A 26797-nucleotide genomic window follows, 5' to 3' on the forward strand; every position below is an offset into this window, starting at 1 on the left:
ATGTCTTCAAGCATTAATATTTTAATAGAACACTATTGCTGTTATGCTTGAAAAGGCACTTTTTTTTTTTGGTCTGTGTTTAAAGATGTCCCTCCAACCACACTCTTAAAACTTATAAAGACTGTGATCAAATACATCATTGTCTGCTGTATGATGTGTAAGAAATTACAAAACTTCATAAATATGTTGTCACAGAAGGGTCTTATTACATGCGTGGGACGTTATGCTTTTCAATTCAAGCTGATATTGCTGCTACAGGATCTTATTTGAGTATCTTCCAGCCTTTCTATAGCTGCGCATTGTTGTTACTTGCTTTTTCTCTGTAAGGCTGCTTCCTCCTCTTACTCCTCCTATCACCTTGGCTTTTGGCACTGTTTCCTCATTCTTCCCGTAAGCCTGGACCAATGGCCGCTTTCTCCTGAGCCATCGAGGAGTGCCTTCATCACCAGCTCCGGTAGCAGTGGCACCACAGAGTCCAAGCCGATAGAGCAGGCTAGACTGGTCGACTGCTTAGTCATCTAAATGTCTCTGCCATGGTGTTACCCCATGCTCTGGATTTTGGGATGGTGACACAGTAACCATTGCCCTGTCTTTCTCACTGTGGGCATCTTTTGCTGTGCAGATAGTCTGTAAGCATGTATCACTGAGGTTTTGTTGCAGCACACACAAAAGACAGCTAGGATTTAAGGAGCTTCTTACAGGCTAAGCGTTTGTGTGCTCAGCACCCACAATAAAACACCTGAGGAATATCTTCAGAGTAATCAGTCGGGGGGGAAGGGCTGATCTTTCCTGGTTGCTGGAAGAGATCCTCAGTGATGCTGAATTGCCGTTCTCTGATTTCTTGTTTATTCCTTTACAATTTTGTGTCTTTCAAGTTGGTGGCTTTCCTCTTAAAAAACCTACACTTGTCCAAACAGTGCAGCCTCTGGCTGTAGTTCTCTTATCTTGTGCGGCTCTACTCAGCAGCTTTCCTTATGACTTTCTTACAACTGATGGCCAAACCCTTGGGAAGAAAAAGGACAGTAAGTCACTATAGAGTATTAGTCAAGCGGAGCCCATTATTTTGGTGTCCTCTCTGCACTTCAGATGTAATGTATTGACCCTCGCTAGTTAAGATCTGTTGGATAATTAGGACTGGTAACTCCAGATCCTCTTTTCCAGACAGAATAGCGAGGGACTTTCCTTTCAGCTGGGTGCACCAGTAGTCGCACATGACTGTGCTAGTGTTCAGTGTTCTCAGAAGGGCCACGTAATTTCTGCTGATACAAAGGCATTCACTATACTGAATCATGGTATGAAAAGTGAAACTAAATTCCATGCCTTTTGCTTGTTTCAAAATATTTATACATATTCCATCACCACCTGTCTTTCCTTCTGCTTTGGAGTCTTGCCAAACCAGTGAATGCCTGAGTGAGGTGAAATGGGAGTAACAGATAATGTGCCTTTTAAATCTTAACCCTGTGCAAAGGCTTCTTAAGACTAGAGTGCTGATCAGATAAGGCACTGCCAATCAAAATTGTGATCTCACGCATGAGGTGCTAGGGAAAACACCATACAGACGACACATCACACAGATTCCTTGTTACCACGAAGCTGTTGATAAGGACTGGAGATAAGGACAGAGAATGGCTTGAGAGCAGCCCTGAGGAGAAGGACTTGGGGGTGCCGGAGGACAAGAAGCTCAACATGAGCAGGCAATGTGCACTTGCAGCCCAGAACATCAACTGCATCCTGGGCTGCATTAAAAGAAGTGTGGCCAGCAGGTCGAGGGAGGTGATTCTACCCCTCTACTCTGCTCTGGTGAGACCCCATCTGGAATGCTGCATCCAGCTTTGGAGTCCTCAGCACAGGAAGGACATGGACCTGTTGGAACGGGTCCAGGATGATCAGAGGGCTGGAGCACCTCTGCTATGAGGACAGGCTGAGAGAGTTGGGGTTGTTCAGCCTGGAACAGAGAAAGCTCCAGGGAGACCTTAGAGCAGCCTTCCAGCACCTGAAGGGGGCCTACAGGAAAGATGGGGAAAGACTTTATCAGGGAGTGTAGCTATAGGACAAGGGGTAACGGTTTCAAACTGAGAGGGTAGGTTTAGATTAGATATTAGGAATAAATTCTTTACTGTGAGGGTGGTGAGGCACTGGAACAGGTTGCCCAGAGAAGTTGTGGATGCCCCATCCCTGGAAGCGTTCAAGGCCAGGTTGGATGAAGCTTTGAGCAGCCTGGTCGAGTGGAAGGTGTCCCTGTCCATGGCAGGGGGGTTGGGACTGGATGATCTTTAAGGTCCCTTCCAACCCAAACCATTCTATGATTCTGTGACTTCTGGAATGGAGGGACAACACAGCCACTCATCCTGTAGACAGATGTGTGATCCTGCCTGCATTGAGCAAATGCCAGGACTGGTAGTCCCTTATGAACTAGGATTCACAAAAGGTCCTCTCTCCAGAAGGAGTAGAGCACAACAGACCTGGCATCTGCAGTGTTTTATGTAGTACTTATGGTCAGGCCAGTACTGTGGCCAGTCTCAAGCGTGAGCAATAAGCTAGAGCATTTTCTCTGCTTGGCAATGGATACTGTTACCTGACCTGTGGTAAGTAACAATTGCCTTTTATTCCTCTAATAAATTTTTAATCTCCCAACTCTGAAAGACAAATGGCATGCAGATACTCTTCTGCCAGATCTTGCTGTTGTACTGATGCAAACTGATATCTGCTAGAAAAAGCCTTTAAACAAATCAAGTTCTACAGAAGAAGTACAGAAGTTATTTAAGTTTTCTCAGACTGCCTGAGCAGTATCTGCCAGTCTCTCGATAAAGGACTGAAGATGTCAGTGAGCTTCCCTGAGATATGACATTAGCTAAGGCATCAATAGTCCCTCATCTGGTGAGGACGCTGAGGGCTGCATGAGTTTTCTGTGCTCTTTCCATTCCTTAAAAACTAATAGATATCACCAAAAACCTTCCACAAGCACCTAAAATGTAAAACTCCAATGAAGATACAATAGTCTCTACAGTGGAGATCTTTGCAAGGGAAAAGACCTTGACAATACAGGATTTCATCATGCCAGGATTCTTTCACAGCCAAAAATCCGGAGAGAGCAAGTGTTGCAAAAACAGGTCAATTCCCTGTTTTATACTACTGCCAAAAGAGGAAGGTTAACCGAGTGGAAAAGAGACATTAAGGTTTCCAGTATTAAAACAAAACAGTGCTCCTCAGAGAAGAGTGAAAAGATAATATATTTAGTCTCTTCAGATTCTTTGCAGTGCTCAAAATACTTACATATTAAATAATCTATATATTAGACATAGGCAAGTAGTAGTCAGTACCATTGTCTACAAAATCTCCATTCCTTTGCGTAAAGTCACTTGGCGTAAAAGACTATGGACTTCCTTTTTGCTATAGAGCATTGCTGCGGGGAGTTTCCCCTCTTCTGATCAAAAAGGGAATTTCTTCAGCTGTTGGCCTTTTCTTCTTTTGTACTCTTTCCAGAAATAAGAAGATAAAAATAGATACATGGTTTTCCAATTCTATCACAAAAGGTGGAGCAAGGGTGAGAACTCCCATTAAAGGCCAAAGTACACAAAATATCAGAAGTATTACAGAACCAGACAACAACATATTGTTATCCAGCTTGGAACTAAAGACTTGCATAGACGTGCACTACTGTACATTGGCAAAACCAATGAGAAGGGTCTGAGTAGCCTCATACACATGAGCTGAATAGACACTGCAAAGTTAAAAAAGCTTTATCAGGCTCATACGATACACTAAAAAAAGTACTCCAGAAAGAACTAACCAGTTCTTGACAGCGATGTGGCAACTAAATTTGAAAAATAACATACTCAGGGAAGAGAACAATGCTATACATGGAGTTCTACCATGCTTCTACAGCATCAAGTGTTATTTTTTTTTTATAACTATGTATTAAAAAAAAAATCAGATGGAAGCGTGGTCATGTAAAGGAAATAGACCTTTAATACTTAACATAGCAAAAGGTTGGTTGGGAAGATTCATGCCAAAGGGATACCTACGCGCATAAATCAGTTCTCAAAGTACCTTGGACCTCTGTCCTTAGTTTTTAAAAGCCATCTATTTTTAAAAAAGTTAAGACAATTTTTATTCCTTTGCAATTTATAGGGAACAGATGTTTCGATATTTATTTTTCCTCTACATAATGCATGTTTAACAGCAAGGACAGTCAGGGAATTAGTATCTGCTGCTAAGATAATTACCTAGTTCCTCCAGGAAAATAAAATTAATTGTGCTTTTTATGTCATGTTTCTATACTTGCACTAAGAATCTATCCTTCAGAGAAACAGATTTAAGAAATTTTATTGAGTATAAAAATACATAAACTTAGGGCATACCAAATAAACTGTACAAAAGATACACTAGCATAAATGAGGGAACTGTATCCATACAAAAGCCAAAAAATTTACAAATGACTCGTACTACTGAAATGTGCCGGTGCCAGTGGTACGTTCTGATTAAGACTTTACATTCTGGTAAAAAAAAGAAACAAATCCGAAATCAAGAGCAGTAACTATGTTCAAGTGTCCGTTGTCTAACTTTAAGAGCCATATTCCAGAATACAAATAAAAAAAATAACTGACCAACTTGACTTCAAATATCACACAGGAGCCATGTTCAAGAAGCACTGAAAAATTACCTCCATTTTAAAATGTGAAGATGTCTTATCTAGTAAACATTGGCCAATATTAATCTATTGTTATATTACGACATAAAAGCCCCCATAGCATTTTACAGAACCTAAGTCAAAGCCTTAGCTCGTTCTAATGTCAATTCAGTTTAACTGACATACAGACCCAATAACTTGTTGCCAACATTACAAATGTGGACTTTTTATTACTCAGACTACTTTAAGTTCAGAATAATACATTTGCCAGTACACAAAGGAAGGTCGTTGGGACCTTAATTCTTTAACTCAGTACCATTGTGTTAGTATTAGTCCTTGGAAGTGACATTTATTTTGCTTTCATTTACTCAGTCAGCTGACTACTCCACATGGCAAAGAACCTGCAGATACTAATAAACACAGGAACAGTCAGTTATAGAAGCAGAGACAAACATGTATCAGGAAAGATCAGCCAAGAGAGCGCAACAGCCCCTAAATAAGCACATATTTTAAAGGAACATGATTATTCTGTATGGTTCACAGTTTTGCTTAATTAGAAGAATGTTGCTTAATATAACAAAAATACTAGGAAGATCACAAAGGAAAAAATGTTTCTGAAGAGAAGGAACTGAGATTTGATAAGGATTAGGCTGCTACAGGAAAAGAGAAAAAGAGTTTGTAAAGGTAAAATGAAAGAGGACAACAGAAGAAAGCATAAATACTACCCACCTGTCAGAAAACTTTTATAGCTGTCAAATTAAACTTCTGGAGTACAGCAAAAGAACAGAAAGTTAGAAGCTTAAGTAACGCCATCATTATCACAATATCTGAAAGAAAATACTCATACCAGAGCCAGAAGATTCATACACTATGTTAAGGACAACTGAGTTTTATCTACGCACTGCAAAAATAGCCTAGAATTAAAGACAACTTAGTTTTTACTTGCAGTCTGTGTTCAGATGGTCCAACTTTAGTTTTGTTGTATATCCTTGGGATCTGCATTTCATTCAAATATTGTGAGTAATTATAGAATTAAGGAGCAACTTCATTTAACTATCATCTGTTAAAAACTTTTGAACAGACTGCAAAGTTGTTTTTATGACTATATTTGAATCAGTGATATTTATCACTGAACTCTTAAAAACACTCAAATACTTCAATACTTTTCTTAGGAAATACCATCATAAACTAAACTATCCAAGACATAAATGCTGATTTATTATTATTATTTTTAAACACAAAGGTATATACAGAGTAGATAAGACACCATCACATAGCGCTGAACAAAGAGAAATACATGTAATATTTTCTTCAATGTATTTGGACTGGAGCTCTCCATACGTTAATTTTACTGCTACTTTCCTGAGGAAGAAAAATCAAATAGAATCTGTCCTACTGCTCTAACAAGAAGAATGCAGACTTATTTTAGTCCATTTTGATGTATCCAACATCAGCCAAATCTACAACTGACTAGCTATATCACCAGAATTCATATGTTGTCCTACTTAGGGCTATCTCTGGTATACATATTCAAGAAGTACGGTGAGGTTTCATCTGTGACTATGAGCAATTAGGGACATAACTTTGTTTTCAAACTGACTATCTTTATTTCTCTAGACTATTTACAAGACTACTGTATAACTTCTACAGACTACTGATCTTTTCAAAGAGGTTTTTATTAAAAAAAAAATAAATAATCTTACTCATGTAAGAGGAGTCTCTGGGCAGTTTTGTAGATAACTGAACAAGAAGGAGACTGAAAGACATTTACAGTTGGCTTGCTACTAAAAAAAAAAAAAAGCTTGAGGAAGGATATGCACTGTCACGCATGTGTGCTAAATACATAAGTATATTATGAAATGCACAAACAATACTCCAGAAAGGAAAGCGTTAACTCTTTTCTCAGTTAGCAATCTTAGAAGTTTACAAAATCCACTAGTTATTGCAGTATTTCATGTCGTCAGCACTCTCTGCATTTGTGCTGTCACCTGCGGTGCCATCTTTAAGTCCCCTCTGGCTTGTTATTTTAACAGGTTAACTGTACTCTTATCGTACTAATGTTCCTAGAAGGGCACAAATTATTTTATTATAAAGAAAAAATGAAATTAAGCTGATCCACAGTTGTGTTGTTTGTAATCATGTATAACATATTGCAAGGAGGAAGTGTAAGCAAAGCTTTTCTAAAGAAAATGAAAATATATTGTTTAATTCTTTAACGTATTTTTGTCAATAAAACAAAAGGATGTTCATAAACATTTCCTTACACTTAAAACCAGTTTCATTGCTAAACACAGGAAGTACCCATCCTTTTAGAAGGCACCATACCAGAGCTTCAGAAACACAAAATTTTCATCTTCCCCTTTTTGGTAATTACAGATTTTCAGCCTTCTTTTTATAACTGTCTAGAATTCTGGTCAAGATTGACAATAGATCTTCAGACATGAATTCTTCATAGTCTCTGTCAATTTTCACATTCTGTTCATCAAGATATTTCTAGAAAAGAGTCACAGCAGTTTCATTAGAACTATCATGGTCTCTATTGTACTGGTTCTGCTAAAGGATTTTAAGCAGTCATTGCACAGGTTAAGTGATTTCACTTAAACACTTCTCTGAAAGACACCTATGAGAAGCAGATTAAACCTGACAGAATGTTACTGCTGAAATTTAATAATCAATTCTGACTATTTATACCAAAGGTTTTGGTATCCCAAGTTTATTTAATTTGTATCCACAGACTCGGTGCAGCAACTCTAAATAACTGATACTTTATTGGAAAGAGTAAGTTCTAATTTCCACGTGTTGAACTGCAGTTGCAAATGTCTCTAGAAAGATTTAATTCTGAATATCAAATTTTAACTTACCTCTATAGATACGACATGAGTAGCAATCACTTCTAAAAGACGATTCAAGTTATCACCAGCTTTCCTGCTCTCTTCTGTTGTTGTTTGCATAACAACTTGATATCTAAAAAATAAAGACACTCAGAAAGTCACATCCATAATTATAAAATTCCTGACATCTAAAAAAGTCACTTTACCAAGTCTGATATATCATCATGTTTAGCCATAATTTTTTCTATTAGTATTAACTTGAACCAGGTTAGAGTTGTATATTAATACTCAACTTAGAAGAAAAAAGACCACGTTGTGCTAACCGGTAAGAAACAAAGTACCTTAGAATCAGAATAGTGTCAGAATAGCCTTTGCAGACTTTAGGCTGTGAAATGTAGTTGTCACATAAGTTTGGAAGCAAACTAATTGCTTTACTACAACGATATATATGAAAAAAAGTTACATTGAAAACAGGAGTTCTGCTGCAGTAGAGAAATATTCTAGCAAAATATTAAGTGTTGAGGAGAAACATTTTTCAATTGTGAATTTGTGTAATTAATATACTGAGATGGATACCTGCTCACCAAGGAATTTTATGTTAGGGTTCAAGAAAGTGTCTTTATCCTTAAAACACAGAAAAACCAAAATAAACTACACAAACAACTCTAAGTTATGGGCCTTACTGTCGTTGAAGATCATGCAATTCATTTGTGGCTTCACTGAGACCTTCATTGACACCACTCTCAAGTAACTGTTTATGCTTCTCTAACAATTCCAGTTCATTTGCACATTTTTGCTCTTCCTCTTCTGCCTCCTGTAAAGGAAAGAGAAAAAAATAAATAAAAGTGGCATAACTCAGGAATAATTAGTGGTTTTTTTTTCTCCTTTATATTACCTGATTGTCCCAATACTTGAATTCAGAATTCACACAAGTAACTCCAAACTAAAAAAACCCAAGGACATTCCCCCAAACCTGAAGTTTCAGGTATTTTCTGTATTGTCTTCCACCCAAAACCTACCTAACCTTCCCTTTATTTCTCTAACTGTATTTCAAGGTTTATGTTGCAGCTATTTTCCCTTCATAGTTCATCTCAAAAAGTGTTATTTACATACTTGAAATAGCTTAGAAATGGACCATGATGAACAACTGTTTCTAGGTTAAAAAAAATAAAATCACAGTTGAGTAAGAAAACTGCGTTTCCCTTTTGTGTTTGAAAGACAAGTACAAAATGTAAGTAATCATCTCTTCAAGGAGAATGACACTGTTGACGCTATACTTAGCATGATTAAACACACAAAACCAAACTAAATTCCACTATCAACTAAACATGCAATTTTGGTAAATTACTGAAACATCATTCTTCAAAAATAATTTTAATACTGAAGTATTATGGATAGCATTTCAAAAATTACATGAGGAATTACATGCATACATCTTATCATAACCATCCAGTTGCAACTATTTTATGAGTTCACTTTAAGAGAAAAGTATATGCAACAGCATTGATCAAAAGCTAAATTTCAGGTGGTTTTGAAAGCAATAAATTAATTGCCTTCAGCCACCTAAGCATGTATTAGCCGTGAAATAACGCATTTTCGTGGTTATAGCATAGAAGTTTGGATTTGAAAGAGCAGGTATATTAAACACTAGCTTAGTTCAAACAGCATTTTTCTCCTGGGCACCACAGGCCCACCAAAGCCATGCTGTTGGGAGGTACTGAAGGAGCCAACTAGTTGTTAACTGAGCGCGCTATGTTTTGTTGCTAAACCAGAAGCGAGGAAAAGGATTGGGACTGCTCCCCCACTGGGGAAGAAAAACAAAGAAAGAAACAATTTTATATCATTAAAACATTTAATGTGCTTTTAGGCAAATAACGTTTTCCTTAGTTTTTAGTGTGATTTACTAAAACCTGTAAGCATATTTATTATATATAAACTGAATAGACAAGCCAAGTACTATTAACTCTGCTTTTATTACTGCATGTAGTAGCTTGTGATTTACAGGATCTGCCAAAGTATGACGCAAGATTCTCTTATGAGAAAGTGAGAACTGAGTCACTTAAGGTAGCATTCAAATATTTCTGAAAAGAATGAGAGAATCCTGCAAGAGGAATGGAAGGAAGCAAGGGCAGAGGTCCAAACAAACAACAATACAAACCAAAAACTTAGGTATAAGTACATGGATTAAGGATAAGGATATGATTAAGGATAAACTATCATCAACCTATAAGAAGCTATACCTTAAGCTTCTGATGGTAAAGATCATCCAGCTTTTCTGCTTCTTCTTTCAGTGTTTTCACACTACTTTTCTTGTCCACTACCATTACATTCACCTAGAATGAAAACATGACCAAGAAAATGTAAATCAAAAAGAACTCCAACATATAAATCCATGCCATCATAAACAACACAGGGCAACCTAGAACTATTTAAATTGGGCCAGGCTGGGATGGCATTAACGTTATTCATAGCAGCCTGTATGGTGCTTTGTTTTGGATGTTGGTAGCACACGGATGTCTTGGCTATTGCTGAATAGCTCTTGCACAGTGTCTCTTACTCCCATGGCCCCTCACTGTGAAGGGTAGGGGCAGGCAAGAGTCTGGGAAGGCGCATACCCAGGACAGCTGACCAAAATAGGCCAAAAGGATATTCCATACCATGTAATGTCACGCTTAGCAATAAGAACTGAGGTAGGGGCAGAAGCATGGGGAAATAAAATTCTCCTTCTTCCAATCCATCCTGAACCCAATATTGCTAAAAATCTTCCTGATGACAACTTGCCAGTGATGGTAAGCCACACAACAGGCTGGAATGGGCAACTTATTAAAAACAAATCTTTCCAATGTTTATGGTCAAATATATGTAAGCTGCATAATCTCCAATGCAGGCAATACACATTACTTTAGCGAACAGAAGGAGACCCTTATTCTCACACAAAAAAAACCCCAACAACAACCTCAACCCAACAAAACCAACCCAAACTAAAAAACAACCCACCACATCACACTTCACCCATGCCAAAGGTCAAATGAGACCAACAGATAACATTCTTAGTCCTAATGTTCATTAACCAACACACCTGTTCCAAAGTATCTTCCAAAGACATCTTCCGTTGAGTAGCTTTCCTAATTTCTTCCTCAGTCTGGTTTATGATCTCCATAAGGGGGGCCTGTAATACACATACAAGAGGATCAGTCTAATGCAATTTGTTAGTTTGAACTAAGATGTACCTCAGCACATCTTCTCCCTCTCATATTTTTATTTAGGCTGCTATACCCTCCAACACCGAATTTCCTTCCCATACTATAATGTAGGTATGGCAATGCATCACTCAAGCTTTTCAATGAAGTTTCATGGAGAGGTTGAGAGAGACCTTTCCACCATTTCCAAAGAAACACATTTTTTTGGAGTGGTAACAGAAACATTCAGTGTTGACTCTACTTACCTTGATCTGAGTTCTGTATTTGACTAGGCAATTTGGTCCTGCCTCAGGATTAAACTGAATCTCAAAGTTGTGGCCTTTGGAATTCTCAGCGCTTACTGGAATTAATTTCAGCTTTCGAGCCAGTTTATGATACTCTGCCAGTTGCATTTCAATCTGTTCAGAGGAGAAAAGGGCAAAAATCATAGAAATACAAGTGAAAATCTTGGCAAAAAGCATTCATATAGTACTTTAAACAGATTTCTGAATTGCTCTGTACAAACATGATTCCAAGTCATGCCACAGAATGCAAGAGCTGTATGTATTGACAGTTCAAAAGTCTGCATTGTTTGGATTAAATCCTCTTTTATGATTCTTTCAGAATTTGTTCTACAAGGTTTCTCAGGGTGTATGGGTGAAATTGAATGGTTTCACCTGTGGTTTTCCCTACTTATCTGCCATACTTTTTTCTGCCTCAATTTTTTTCAGGATTAGCTGATAGGGAGGGAAAAACATGCTTGGAAATATTACAACTAACTAACATAATGATCAGTCATCATGTTGATATGCCTTTTTTCATTGGTTTTGGCAGGAAATGCCACAGCCACACATCCTAATAACAAATTTTAACTTGAGTATACCTCTAGACAAAGCTTATTAAATGCTCTATTTTCTGATTAATGAGTGCCATTTATATACAAGCACCAAACAATATAAGTATTTTTCCAGTTTTTTGTGCTTCATACTTGCACAGTATGAGGAATTCAATACCAAGTGCTTGATAAAGCATAATCCTGCAAAACATATTTAAAACTTTTTTTTTTTTTAGTTCTCCATCTAGCAAAGCTTTTACATCCTACCACTTACAGGACCACATCTTTTCATTCTGTTTGAGGGACAGAATTGAATTTGGTCCTTAAAATCTGTTACAACTTCCACCAATCTTGCCCTAAATAGGTTGATGGTTAAACTAGATGATCTGAAAGGTCCCTTCCAACCTGGGCAATTCTGTGATTCTAAATGCATGCAGAGATACTGATTCAAAGCAGTAGCTTTGCATTACTTCTTTGCTATGAAATCTTAACATTAGCCTGAAATTGTTTGCGTTAGCAAAGCAATTTCAAGCTAGTGTTATCAAAGCTCTTGATGCTATAGCAGTGAGAGCTGACAGTGGTGCATATTCTAGCTATGTCCCTTACGATGCAGAAAAAAATGAAAAGAATACATTTTTGTTATGCTCAAAACAGAAAAGGGGAAAAAAAACCCAAACATTTTTCAGAGAGATTGTAAACAGAAGCCATTCTTGTCACTTTAGCCTGTTAAGACATATCTATGTTCTTAAATTATTTAGGAAGGAAGTTAGCAATAGTCTAAGTCCCAAGTTAACGTTTGCATGATGAAAACTGACAGCCACCTCTCAGTGTAGTAGGGTTTTCACATACCGCCTCTTTATTCCTAGCATATTTTAGCTCTTCATTCCACAGCTGATGTTCTTCTGCTTCCACTTCCTTAGTCAACTTGTTAATGGTTTGCTGCAACTCATTTCTCTCGTGATTTATTCTCTCAATGTCCGCAACTGAGTACTTTTGATTATCAAAGATGTGCTGGAGCCGGGCATTCTCCTGCTTCATTGCTTCTACTTCCATTTCTAAGTTCAGATAACAGTTGCGAAACAGATATAAAATACCAGCCTATATTATTAAACCTAATCTCTCTGTATTTTTATGAATAAATAATATCTGTATTTCAATACTCTAGTGTACAAACAGCTATCAGCCAAAATAATCTCTTTATAAGCAATCCATTTTGGAAAGTTTATTTGTAGCATTGCCATACACTAAATATCTCACTCTGTCCTGAAGCTGAGAATTACAGTTCTTTTAAACCTATTTCTAGCTTCACTATCCCATTTGTGACCAAGGTCTTCTTACCTGCTGTCTCAACTTCCTCATTAACACCTTCCATTTTTTGATCAAGGATGGCTATATGAGATTCCAGATTAGTCAAATAAGCCTGGTATTTCTGGACATCTGCTTGAAGAGACGATTTCAGGTTTCGTAGTGTTACTCTACGATCCTAATAAATGGATGGAAAGAACAACCACTATTATATTAATCTAAAACAATGATCTTATTTTCCAGACAAGACAATAGAGTAATTGGTCAACTTCAATAGCATAAATATAAAATTAAAGAATTTTAATAAATGTTTATCTCCGTGACAGCCAAATCAAGGTAAGCATCTTTAAAATAATAACAAAAAAGGCTGTAAAGATGGTTTATACCCTAATTCTTGCATTTCAGCATTTAGTCTTTGATTTGCATTAGGCATTGCATTAAGAAAGTTCTTGCTACAGGTAATTCATAACTTAAGTATAATAATACACAAAGGGCAGATAAAACTAAGGGCAAGGAAAGCTGGGAATACAAGCAGTACATTTTGCTCAGTAGGCAGGAGTCTCAATTTGCCAGCTGCACAGACACTAAACCATTTTTAAACTCACGGTGTATTAAAAGCAGAATCCATCTTTTCTAACAAAATATTTTCCCTAAAATATATTGTTACCACTGAATCCCATGCTCTCTCCCCTAGGAAGTTCTCATACTGACACTTTTGGAAAAGATAATGTTGAAGTTCAGAAAAAAAGTGGCTCAAATATTTTATTAATATTTCAGTCAATACAATATCTGCACAATATCAAACAAATAGTGACTGAAGACTCCGCAGTAAATGCCTTGAACTATAATGGTACAGGAGTCTGTAATAACCTGGCCTAATTAAAATTTCATAGAGCACTGAAAATAATTTTCCATTTGTTGTAATGTATCATCAGTGTCTTCATTTAGTAATGACAATAATGGTCAATAACAGAAAATTCAACTCTACCATATAAACAAGCACAGACACAATTTACTAACCGGCTCGCTTTCCTTTTCTTTTTCTAGTCTTGCAATCTCTTCTTGAAGTCTTTTGTTGTCAGCTGCTAAACCTTCTACCTGGAATTCATCTATATTAAACAAATCCTCTGGGGGGAAAAAAAGGAGGGGGAGTGGTAGGGGTTACAAAGTAATCTCACTGAATGTCATCACCTAATCTGAATATCTGTGCTTTAGCTTCAGCACAGTAAGAACTCATTATCTGTAATATACATAAACTGTAAAAAAATCCCATTGAAAAAAACAACCAACAAACCCATCTAAAACCCCTTTCATTACAAAGCAAAATAGGAAAAAACCCAAAACAAACAAGAAAAGAAATTAGTTTTTCAGTCCTCATGTTATAAAAGAGCTCAAAATCACTACTGCAAGGTCAGTTTCTAAACTCTCATACAGTCTACACTATAGGATAGTGGTTGTTAGATAAGTTTCATCTGTTCCAGCTTCACAGGTAGTCTTATTTGTATCCTACTTTCTCTTCCACATACTTCCTTGCCTATTGTGACATCTTTTCCCTTACTTCCCTCAGTCTTTGCCAAACAATGGCAGGATTACTTTTTCCTACTAATATCTAGTAACAGTCCGGTAGCTTATGTTTCCTCTCCAACTGATGGCTCCAGCTTGCAACAGAAGTGTCCTTAGTCTGGCTTTTCATAGGAGGGCACAGAAAGCAAGAACTATTTTTCCTCCTTTTTCTCATATTCTGTTTCTATTTCTGTGGGTGATGAAATGAAGGAGTCAAAAAAAAAATTTTTTCCATCTCTCTGAAAACAAACACAGGTGCATGCTGAATCATATACCGGAACCTTCACAACAGAGTTTAGAATCCTTGCAGATCATTTTCAGATGTTTTAGAAGCTGAACTTTCTTACTCATCAGATGTGCATCCTCTGGTAATATTTTTCTTTTTTTAATTGTTAACTTTGTCAGACAGAAACAAGAGTCATCTCCTTAGATGGAATTTGCATCTGAAGAACTGTATACTGCTTTTCTGTCACAAACGCATTGAAAACAATAGGGTTACACAGGGACAGCTGATAGCAGAGCATGACCTATCTTGTCTGTACCAGTAACAATGCATAAAAAAAGAGAATTAAGTCAAAGTAACTGAGAGGTACTTGGGAATTTCAGATTCCCTTACCTCAGATCACTTTCACTTGTATAATGAGCAAAACTGATGCTAGGAGAAAAGAAACCAGTAACACAAATATTTATTTAAAACATGAAAACTTACTTAATTTTGACCGCACTTCTGCATCCAGTTCTTCAAAAGTATCACCCCCTTTCATGAAGTGCTCATAGCACTTAACAGTGTAGTCCAGGAAAAGCTGAAAACAATTTTAAAAGTTTTCAACAATTCAAAGGGTTGTAAAATATCTAGATAGTGTAGATCTACTCGACCAATGAAATTAAACAGACACCAAAAAATATCTTTCACTGGTTTGACAGCACTTCTGTAAAAATCAATTTTTTTTCCTTCCCTTTAAACACAGAATGTCAACAGATTATATCCAGACAGCAGGAGGCATACAGAATTCACATTAAGAAAGGTCTGGAAATACTTGATACATTTTTTTCTGGGACACCTAACAAGGATAGTAGATGCAATATTTAAGAATTTATTCTCTTGATGCATATGATCCTCTCAGGCTAGTTTATGGAAACTATAGGTCTGTTTAACAGACCTCTTTGGTAAATATCAGCACTGTACTTCAGACGTGGAGATGTCAGAGACCTGATCTAGAATTAAAGAAAGGTTACCCAAGAGAATTTACTGGAGAGTTTAAATTACACATCTTTCAGAGGCAATTACACCAGTATTGTAACTTTTGTTTCAACATGTATGCATAAATATGAGTGTATAAGCACACATTTAGTTTAAAAGCATTTTTACTTGTCATCTGTCAGGTTTGTAACCTTAGTACAAAATTCTGATTTAATTTGATTTTTGCAATTTTGTAATTAAATGTTCTGGCACATCATAGAAACCCTTCCAAACATCTGCTGTGAGTTAATACTGAGTAAAATCTGAATAGTACTAATAATCTGTGATAAATTAGAAAGAAAGTAAGTGTCTGGATTTTTAAGTGCCTGAATTACATTGCCACCCTATTTTGTGGCTAAGAAGTTAAACATTATGACCAATTTTTAAATGGTAAACAGAGTAGATATTGGCAGGAGGCACCACAACTATAATTAAGGTATTGTCTTTACACTGTGCTGCTGTTAACCTTAGCAGACTAGAGTGCTAAAGAGAAAGATGCCTGAGACCCTACTAAAACAAACAGCATGACGACTCCCCTTCTCCACAAAGGAGACCAGAAACAGAAGCAACTCAGAGAATAAGGCATTTCAATTTAAATACCCAGTTTTCACCAGTAGACTGACCACAATGCCTGCTCAGGAAACTAGCTGCTCAGGCTTTTTATATAATACAACTATACTTCCTAGAAAACTTAGTTTTATATACCGAACAGAATATATAAAATACAGTTAAAATTGTTCTGTTGTACATTTAAATTGTGTTGTTACAGCATATGGCAAAATTTGGTTGAACAATTTTGATAATAATTTACTTTTTATGGCACCTTATTATGTACAATTCCATCATCCGTCTCTCCTCCCCAGTTTTGTCCATCATCAAACGATGGTGCATTTTCCCTCATGGCAGCATACAACTGAAAGGCACGAGGGTACATACAAAGAACAAGTGTGAAGATTCCCATTAGTTTTCATATTAGTTTCATGTTCATAATAAGAACCAGAGTAACATTGGATTAAGATTTCAATAAGCAGGGTGTAACAGTGCTGCTTCAGCACGTGACCAATCACATCAGGGTAATGAGACCATGTTGACTAAAAGCACAGATGAAGAGGCATTAACTGGACATTCAACAACGCCAAATTGCCTTCCTAAGCCAAATGTGTCTTTTCAGCATAAAGGATGTGATTTTCATGTGTGCCCAATTCAGCAGTGGTGAACTTGTCACAGATGCCAAATTTTGCTCAGATCCGAGCTGGCGGCAACAGAGACTTACCACTATTAAAAAAAACACCAAAACCCAAACAAAATAACCCCACCCAAACACACCCCCCCCATACCTTATACAACAATCACAGGACACTTGAATAATTGCTATTGAAAATTCCGTCCTTAGACTTCAAACTTAGAAGATGGCAGATGTCACAGATCTGCACTGAAAATACATGATACTTTTTTCACATTTTATGTATAATTGTCATTTTTCCCCCCCTTTCTCATACACAAATTTAACCCGTGCACATGGTAAAAAAACGAAACAAAACTATCATAATAAAACTTTAAAAACTCAGTTTAAAACTTGCTAAAAGTAATGCTAAGGGCTAGTTCCCAGATTGCAGGTATGAACACTTACATTTTTCTTTACACAAGTACCAAACAAAGATTTTTAGCGTTTAAGAGATCTGTATTAAAACTAACATGCCAGCCTGAAAAGTGGAAATATTTGGCTTAAAGAAGACAAATTCTACCTTGACACAATCAATTAACCAAACCAAAGCTGTCACGATCTGAGGCCATGTGTGTGGTGCTCCCACTGTGTACATGGAGCTTTTTGACAAAGCAAAGGGGTACCTACAAGGCAAAAGAAAATACATTTTAATAGATGTGGCAAACACTGATGAAAACAAAACGGCACATTTTTACAGGTAGATCAAGGCACAGAAGGAAGAACAAACTCAATTGTACTTTATACTGTACATCAAGGGAGATAAACTGTGTTCTTACAGCACTATTTTATTCAATTATCATGAGTTTCTCATTTGGTGATTCATAAGATCATAGAATATCTCAAGTTGGAAGGGACCCATAAGGATCGAGTCCAACTCCCTGCTCCTTGCAGGACGACCTAAAACTAAACCATATGACCAAGAGCATCATGCAGGCTTGGTGCCGTGACCACTTCCCATGACTTCCAGTGACTGACTATGCTCTCAGTGAAGAGCCTTCATTCCATTTCCTCATATCCTATTGCTGGTCATGAGAGAGAGATCAGCATCCCCCCCACCACTGCCCACTTTGAGGAAGTTGTAGACTGCAACAAGGCCACCCCTCAGCCTTCTTTTCTCTGAGCTGAACAAACCAAGTGACCTCAGCTGCTCTTCCTAAGCCTTGCCCTCAAGACCTTTCACCATCTTGGTCACCCTCCTCTGGACAAACTCTAATAGTTCGATGTCCTTCTTATACTGAGGCACCCAAAACAGCACACAGTACTCAAGAAGGGGGCCACACCATTGCGGTGTAGAGTGGGACAATCACCTCCCTCAACTGGCTAGCTATTGAAAAAATGATTGAAGAAATGGACTTTTTTTGCATATCCAAATATTAGGAACAATTAAGGCCTCATACAAAAAAAGTGCAAACTATTCTTTCATATACTCTTTAGCCTCTTCCTATTCAGCTTAGTATGTTGCCTTGGTAGCATCCAGATCTGTCTTTCTCCTTCTGAAGCTACTATGCGAGGAGAGATGGGTACTGCAGTACTAAGGAAAAAGGAGTGGCTGAAAAATGAGGTGATTCATGATGAGACAAAGACCTCAAAGGAAAGGCAACACAAAGGAAGGAGCATCTGTCCAATGGATGATGTTTAGACTTCCAAACTGGGTGTGCAAGCCTGAAGGATTTCCTAACACATGAAAACAAACTGATACACAGGATTCCTGTTCTTAGAGGGCAAGATTCTTGCTTCCTGGGTCAAGTTCATTTTGAAAACAGAAAGGCAACTGACGATCAGCTTAATGTCATGCAATTACAGAAAAGAATTTCAGAACAGCTGCATATCAAAGTATTAATATTACCTATAAATATTAAACACGCAAAGGCTATACTGCTAATCACAGACATTCTCCCAAAATCTTCTACAGATCAAGGAACACAGAAATGCAGATTTTATTCCATCTTTAGACCGACAGCTGCCCAAAGTTATTTTAAGAATATAGGACAAGAAGCTACCGATAAAGTGACAGTTCTAAACAAGTGCTCATGGGCCATTCAGCCTGAGAATTTTTTAAAATTAATTATTTAGGTCCATTTTCTAACTCTCAAAAAACAACTTAAAGTGATTTCTCAAAATAAGCCTTTTTATCCAGGATTACACTCTTGGTGTAGCAGAGTAAAGCCTCTTGAAAGCAACTTCCTTTTCAACATTTCAGGTAGGTCAGCAGTTTCAAGTGTTATAGGTTAAAACAAAATTTTATTAAATTACTGAGAAGCGAACAGAAAAGACTTATACCTACATCTAAGGAGCCTTGGTGCTTTGACACCATCGTGGGCTCAAATCTACAGAAGTAAAATACGTTTCACTATTTTTTTTTTTTTTTTTAAATGAGACTGAAAATTCACCGTTATCAAGAGGCAAAGAATTTTCTTTCTTGGAAAGTGTTGGTGCATTAATGATTCCAAACACTAACTGAACAAGATTAGAAATAAAACTCCCAGCTCCTTAGTGGTTTTTTCACCTCAGAGGTCATTTTTGTTATTTCCACCTGTTGCTTTGAAAGCAGAATGACAGAAATTACAGGAAAAATTATTTTTAACTAAATGAACTGGATCCAACATTCTGAAATTTTTTTTTTAGTTCTTGGATTTTAACCAAATGAACCAGACGAGTCTGTCAGAAAAATTAGTGTCTATCTTTCAAAGTTTAATACAAATAGAGATAATTAATTAGATTTCACATTACAAAGCAAGCTTCCACAAGCCTATAGTTCAAATTTAAAATATATAGCAGTCTGAGAATCAGAGAGCAAACTTAGAACTAAACAAAAGTGAGACAAAATCATCACAACGTTGTAGTTTAAAAGTATCATCTGAATAAAGAAGCCTACCCGTTCTCCCCAGTTATCATGCAGAATTCTTAGCTTTTAAGTTTCTATTTGTATCGTATTAGCACAACAGACTAAAAATAATGATCTTACCCAAGTTCTTTAAAAACTCTGGGAATTTCCTCTTCAAATTTTGAGTCAGGCAGTTCGTAAGAAGGGCAGAGAAACCCATAGATAAAAGTGAAGATTTTTAAAAAGTCCTTAACTGATGGAGACTGTAGCGATTTCATGGAAACATTATGGGCGTAACCATTCTCGACAAGAAACTGAGAAAAAGAAACATGGCACATTAGTTACTAAATAAAATCTAAAGTTGAAACCATGAAAAAGAAATATTTTTTTTAATCTTTTATGCCTAATAATGAACATTTAGAATAAGTTAGTAAGTTACCTCACAAAGCTGTTTGATACATTGTTGGATGAATGCCTTGTCGTGAAGTGGCCTGGGATCCTTGATCTTTTCTGTCCCGAACACACCATACTGACTGTTGCGTGAACCTCCAGCCCCGCTAGTTCTAAGTACAAAAAATAAATATAGTTCTTGTGACAATACATATAAAGAACTCCTCTCTTAATGTTTAAGTCACTACAATTGCTATTTTTATATTTCTTTTGCATTTTTTATGTAAAGGGATGCTTGAAGGTTTTTCTTTAGTATGATTGGAAAACCAACATCAACCTGGAAGCCATGAGGCACACATAGAACAGAGGGAATACTGCATCCTAGATGAATATTTTCTTCACTTTATTGAAAGAAATAAAGTTTAATAGAACAGAAAAACACCCCAAAGACGAAGAGACAAAATGACGTAGGTGATTGAAAATAAAGACTACGATATTTAAGAACAGATCCCTGCAATAGTGGGGTCCTATGAAAGAAGATACCTGTAAGACATCAGAACACAGAAAGACATGAACTAATCTAAAAGATTACAGAATTTTGGAAAGTTTGCATCTTTGAAGAAACTAAGGCAGAGTGTACTGAAGATATCATTCTTCCTTAAATAGGCAAATGTATTGAGGAGCTCTTAAGGTCTGCAGTGCATGTCATTCTGAAGAGGAAGAATAGCTCTCAAAGCAATTCCTACTCTACAGCATTACTGTTTAGTGATCAAAGAAATAGGTAGGCAGACCTAAAGGTCTGCTGGCCTCAGATCCATTATTTCCTATAATGAAAATCTGTCAAGAGAGAAAAATTACAAAACAATGTGGGACTATTATTATTTTAATTTACAGTACAGCAATCTAAAGCTATCAATACCTCTTCCCAAAAAAGCTGACTTTTCTTTCCGAAGTTCCAGGTGTAGGTTTGCTCATGCTCAGCTTCCCAAACGTACCTCTGTCCTTCCTGAGAGATAGGAAGAAGGATTCAAGTGACTATTTCCACCATTTCGTCTTTTGCTTATGTAAGAAAACTATAAACGCAATCGTATAAGCCTAAGTATCGCATCTTAGAAAAGTCAGCTGATTTTAATGCATTTCAATTTTAATGCATGTCCATTATCAAAACCACTTCTGCAACATTTGTAAGTACACATTTTATACACACACACAGCCACCTCCTAAGAAATATATAAGAAAAAGAGTTACAATTTGAAATGTGTCATAGGTATACAAATAGATAAAAGATTTTTGCAGAACTGGAGCACTTTTGTAAATATCCTTGGCTGCAAGGAGTTTTCTTCTCACTGCTCCCATTTCTTTTTTTTTTCCCAGTTGTTACTCACACACTCAAATGCACTACAGTAAATCTCTTCAGAGCGAGTTTTATATACCTATTCTCAGAAAGATGATCATCAACACTTACATCTGAGGTGTTTGAAGACCCATCTTGTTGTTGTCCTGCACTCTCAGTGCCATCATAGATTGGCGACCACTGCTTCCAGCAATACTTGAACTTCGTCTCATTGTGACTAAACTGTAAATCACAATCCATCAGCATTGGAAAATCCAGTATTTAAGAGTATTTTCTTTTTTAAACACCATAATGACTTTCTAAAGGGTCAGAATAAGCAAGAACACTGTACTTTGGACCAACTGCTGTGACAGTTTCCAGAAATATTAGGTTCTCTTTAAAAAAAAAAAAAAAAAAAAGGTGTACGCCAGACTCCAGAACTACATAGCAACAGCTACAGCTTTCAAATTAACTATTTTATTGATGAAAGTGCCAGTGCTTGTTCCAAACTTACTATTTTGCCCTTATTTATATCTGGTCATTTCTAATCTAGAGGTTCCAAAAGCAAAATGACTTAAGAAGTTTTCCAGTACAATCAGCTGGAAGGAAGGCCATGCTAACATGGCTACTCTTTCTAGCACTTCAGCCATCCACCTATTTCTTATCCACTAACTCTGAGACTGCTTATTGATTTTGCAAATGATCTCACAGTATCATAGCACAATAACTGGAAAGCCTATTCTGAGATAATAGCATGGCTATCTTCAGACTTCACACACAAAATATAAACTAACTGGAAGTATTGAACTGTCCCCGCAACGTTGTTATGAGAGATTTTGAGGTAAACTCTGCAAAAAATACCAACTTTTGCTCTCTACAGAGGATCTATTTTATTTCTGCGGTGGGCTCAAATGACTGAATTATAACGAATTGAAAAACCTTCGTTACAAACATTACCAAAACACATTATCAATATAAATTGTGTTTCGCAATCACACTTCTAGTTCCACTTCTCGCAAACCATGACAGTTTAGCTTAGGCCCACTTCATAGAATCATCTATATTGGAAAGGACCTTTAATATCATTGAGTCCAATCATCAACCTAACACTGCCAAAACCACACCCCTAAGAACAACATCTATAAGGTCTTTTAAACACCTCCAGGGACGGTGATTCCATCACTTCCCTGGGCAGCCCGTTCCAATGTTTAACAACCCTTTCAGTGAAGAAATTTTTCCCAATATCCACCCTAAACCTCCCCTGGTGCAACTTGAGGCCATGTCCGAAGTAACAGGCCTCAGGACAAGAGGAAACGAGACCGACCCCCACCTTGCTACAACCTTGTTTCAGGTAGTTATAGAGAGTGATAAGGTCTCCCCTCTGCCTCCTTTTCTCCAGGCTAAACAACCCATTCCCTCAGCTGCTCCTCATGAGACTTGTGTTTCAGGCCCCTCATCAGCTTCTCTGCCCTCCTCTGGGCTTGTTCTGGAATCTCAATGTCTTTCTCCTAGTGAGGGGCCCAACCTGAACACAGTACTCGAGGTGTGGCCTCACCAGTGCCGAGTACAGGGGACGATCCCTTCCCTAGTCCTGCTGGCCACGCTATTTCTGATACAGGCCAGGATGCCGGGCAGTTTACCCGTGACCTCATTTTCTCTGGGGAAGAAGCCATATTCTTCCATTACTTTACCAGGGATCCAGCACAAACAAAATAAATTGTTTTCACAACCACACCAAAACCAGCAGAGTTAGCTGGAGCCCACGCGCCAGCAGAAACAAGGCTTTCCCCCGGTGCGCGGCCAACGGCTCGCCCAGGGGCCGGCCGGCGGTACCCGCCGCCTGACACCCGCCTCACAGGCGCCGGCCCCAGGGCTACCGCCAGCCATCCAGGCAGCCCTCCCTCCCCTTCATCCCTCAGTGGGGAGGGCCCACGTCCCGGAGAAACCCATCGCGACAGCCCCAGCCGTTACCGTTAACGACACCGACGCCCGCCTCTCAATTTCAAATCCGCCCGCCGACTTACGTCACGCAACGCGCCACAGCGCGTGACGTCACATCGGAGCAGCGAAGAGGCAGGCTAAAGAGTGAAGGGGACGTGAAGAGGTGTCGTCACTTCCGCTTGCCTGGCCACTCACCTACTAAGCCCGCTTGATTGCCCCGGAGATTATTAGGAGGAAAGGTCGTGTCCGTACAACAAGATGGCGGCGCCCACAAGGAGCGGAGCAGCGGCGGTAAGTGCGTGAGGCGCTTCAGTGCTATGGCGAGACCCAGGGCTTCTCTCCGGCTGCAGCAAGGGATGTAGAGAGAGGGCAGTCCCCTTCCTCTCTACCCCCGTGACGGCTTGGAACCCTCGCGCAGGTCCTCTCCTCCGGCTCCATGGGGCTTGTGGCCGCTGTGCGGTGGGAAGGGGGCTGCTCTTCCCTTGGGCCGCTCTTCCCGCCGAGCAGCGGTGGGATGTGGCCGGGGAGGGAGGGGGTGGGGGGGTCTGTAGGCAGATCCGAGCTTCCAGGCCCCGTGTGCCTGTGCGCCCTGTGGCCTGGTCTCCGCTGCGCTGCCCCTGGGCTTGTGTTGCTCCTCCTGAGGGCTGTCGTATAAAGTCTTGGTTTATATAATTGCTGTGCCGTGCTGCTGTTTTCTAACTCGTTCAAAGAGTCCTCTTAGAGTAAACTTATACAGTATAAAACTATAAAAACTTGTTTAGTATAAAAAAAAAAAAGTTAAATTGGGATGTAACAGAAGTCATAATAGGGAAACCTGCTGAAGTCAGAAGTTTCTGCAGTGTGTCCTGTGTGTGCAACGTAACGTCTGTCAGAAGATAGGTGCTACTTTGTTGAACAATGAGAATTCTGAAAAGTGTACTCTTAAAAAAAAAATTCCCCCAGGAGGCGTTTGCTCCAAGAAGTGCGTATGATTACCAGCTGTGGTTTCAGGGAGTTGATTTTTCTTCCTGAAAAGGGGAGCTGCGATGTCCGTGGTACATCGGCTGACAGCGGGGTGGCTCGTGGATCATCTCTCTTTCATCAACCAGTGTGGCTATGAGGTCTGTGACTCCTGTGCGTACCCTGGTGGTGTCACTCTCAATACTTCTGTCGCGTGCGTTGGAGGCTGTTGTGCTACTTCTACCTTTGCAGCCACCTCCCCATCAAGAGATGGTCCTATTCCCGGTCCTGCAAATTTGATAGAAACAGAAGGTAAAACAGCAAAAAAGAGATACGTGTTTCGGAAGGAGTTCTTTGATGTTTCTAAGCCCCATATAGCTGCAGCTCCTGAGGAGCAGCTATGGCAGGGATGCCCTGAGGTGGGTCTCACAAAAGTACAGGCCAACAGCAACACAGAGGAACACCCTGAAGGAACCAAGAGTCATGTCGGAGAATCTGTTGCCAGTGCTAGGAAGGTATGTTCTTAGTAATACAGTAAACTACAGCAATCCCCTGGTAAGTAAGGTACCACTAACATTGTTTTGCACATTTCAGTTTCCTGAGGTTATATAGGAGAGCAGGAACTTTTCTGCAATAGATGCATGGAAAATGTAAGCACTTAGGAGGATGTTCTCGTGTCCCTTGTGTCAGTAATGTGCATCCTGTGACTCAAAAGCAGTGGGTTGCACACAAAATCATCTGACATTGGTTGTGGTCAGGCACTTGAGCTGAAGCTGCGGTAGCTGTCAAAACTGTGCAGATTAACATGGAGGGAAGGACAGTAGGAATTTACTTTCAGTATGTAGGTTGTTCAGTACTTTTCCTTATGGACCAAACAAAATAAGAGTCATAGGTCTAAACCAAAAAATGTAATCATGAAGACCTAGTTAATTTTCTCCAATTATTGGTAAACTGCGCTTGGCAACTGAACAAATACCTTCTAGTGTGGGCCCAAAGGAGGCATGAACGTGAACTGTGGCATGCAGTAGGTACTCTCAAATCCCAGTGCCATGGGTAACATAACACAGCTTTAAGCCTATGTACCTTGAGAATGCCTACAACAGCCTAGGTATTTTGCCATCGTCTTTTTGCTTATTGGACTTATACTTGTGGTAGAAAAAGAAAGAGATGGAAAGTGTCTTCTCTTTTTAAAGTAGTTAATTTGTAATTCGGGTACGTTTGATTACTTATTTTTTCCTTTCATCATGGAGTAATATGGATTTGTTCCCCGCCCCCCCCCCCCCCCATTTGCTCATTATGCAGAAACGTAAAAGGAAATGTGTATTCAACCAAGGTGAACTGGATGCTTTAGAATACCATTCAAAGGTAAGTCTGAACAAAAGTATATTTCGCAATTGCATGATACCTGACTTTGGATCATGTATGGAGTGGTTTCAGACAAGTTCTGTTCTTGTAGCTTGTTCAAGTAATGGGAAGGTCATCTCTCCAGTAAGTAAGTGCATACAGACAGTATCTTCTGTGTAGATCTATGCAAAACAAACTAGACGTAAAACTGCGTCTGAGACATTTTTAAGAGCTGGAAGTTGCATTCATAGAATACCTTTTACTGTTATTGATAACTGAGCATTATACAGTGATGAGCTGAATATTAGTTGAACAGGAAGTGACTGATTTGAAATAATCAGCATAGCCTGTTCTGAAAATCAACTCATCTTTAGTATATCAGGACACTATGCTGATATTCAAAGCTTCTCAGCAAAAGTGCTCCAAGATGTCTTTTTTTGGCTAATGAGAAGGGATTGTTTCCTCTGACATCTTACACTTTCATACTAAAGCATCATGAATGAATGGGAACTCAAGTCTCTATTTAGGCTCACGTCAGTGATGTACTGGTGAAGTTACAACTGAATTACACTGTTAGTAAATCCTAGAAATGTGATCTGTGGACAAGGTTTGATGTATTCTTACTGATTTCCTAAATAGTGATGTGGACCTGAACTAGAACCTATGCTTGCTTTCTTTCCTCTGACAAAGGTGTTAGTTATATTGGGCTTTTTATTTAATTCTGTTTCTCTTGGACTATATTTACATGACTAAATTTTTCTTCTTTTATATGTCAACAGTTTTCTAGTAAGCATATACGGTTTGCTATGATACAGTGTATAGTCCTGTAATTATTGTTGTGAATAAGCTATGTATCTGTAGAATCACCTTAAAGGAGAGAACTTTGAAGTTCAACATCCAACATAGGTTTATGAGTCTGAAAACCTTTAAGCTAAAATAAAGTCATTCAACAATAGGAATAAGGGAAGAAATGAAGAGAAGTTTGATGTCTCGAAGGCCTATGTAACTTCAAATCATTTTTAGTGAATACGCAAAAAAGACACAGTTTTGAAATATCTGTGATTGCAGTTAGCCTCTGATACCATTCACAGGTTAGTGTGTATTGGTTTTTACTGTATTTGTAGTGTTAAAGGTTGGCTAGTCAATTCAGATTATTTTGGCACTTATATCTTTAGAGTAATCTTCCAAAAAGAACCAAAACCACCCAAATTTGTGTCT

At 38.4% G+C, this 26797-nt stretch overlaps 2 protein-coding genes across 7 annotated transcripts in view; one reads left to right on the top strand and one right to left on the bottom strand.

Annotated features, from left to right (window-relative positions):
* Positions 1–4200: 4200 nt before the first annotated feature.
* Positions 4201–23961, bottom strand: NDC80 (NDC80 kinetochore complex component). 2 transcript variants are annotated; one of them, XM_074576781.1, is made up of 17 exons: positions 23492–23961; positions 21488–21598; positions 20942–21028; positions 20072–20195; positions 19774–19946; positions 17329–17431; positions 16407–16496; positions 15053–15146; positions 13801–13907; positions 12814–12958; positions 12325–12530; positions 10907–11059; positions 10541–10630; positions 9702–9794; positions 8145–8275; positions 7492–7594; positions 4201–7123 (listed from the first exon to the last, which is right to left on the bottom strand). In XM_074576781.1, the coding sequence occupies exons 2-17, from the start codon at positions 21586–21588 to the stop codon at positions 7001–7003; spliced, it is 1923 nt and encodes a 640-aa protein (XP_074432882.1). In that variant the 5' UTR covers positions 21589–21598; positions 23492–23961; the 3' UTR covers positions 4201–7000. The 2 variants fall into 2 exon arrangements, with proteins under 2 accessions (XP_074432882.1, XP_074432883.1); XM_074576782.1 differs by lacking the exon at positions 23492–23961 and adding an exon at positions 23327–23407.
* METTL4 (methyltransferase 4, N6-adenosine) overlaps positions 23489–26797 on the top strand; it is an 18078-nt gene continuing 14769 nt past the window's right edge. For 2 of the 5 annotated variants that reach the window (XM_074576783.1, XM_074576785.1), the window contains exons 1-3: positions 23489–23587; positions 24239–24750; positions 25538–25600. In XM_074576783.1, the coding sequence (XP_074432884.1) occupies positions 24322–24750; positions 25538–25600 (492 nt within the window). In that variant the 5' untranslated portion in view covers positions 23489–23587; positions 24239–24321. The remainder of the gene's footprint in view (positions 23588–24238; positions 24751–25537; positions 25601–26797) is intronic. The other 3 variants (XM_074576786.1, XM_074576784.1, XM_074576787.1) reach the window with 3 other exon arrangements.

Source organism: Larus michahellis, chromosome 2 (assembly GCF_964199755.1).
Source record: "Larus michahellis chromosome 2, bLarMic1.1, whole genome shotgun sequence".
Lineage (NCBI taxonomy): Eukaryota > Metazoa > Chordata > Aves > Charadriiformes > Laridae > Larus > Larus michahellis.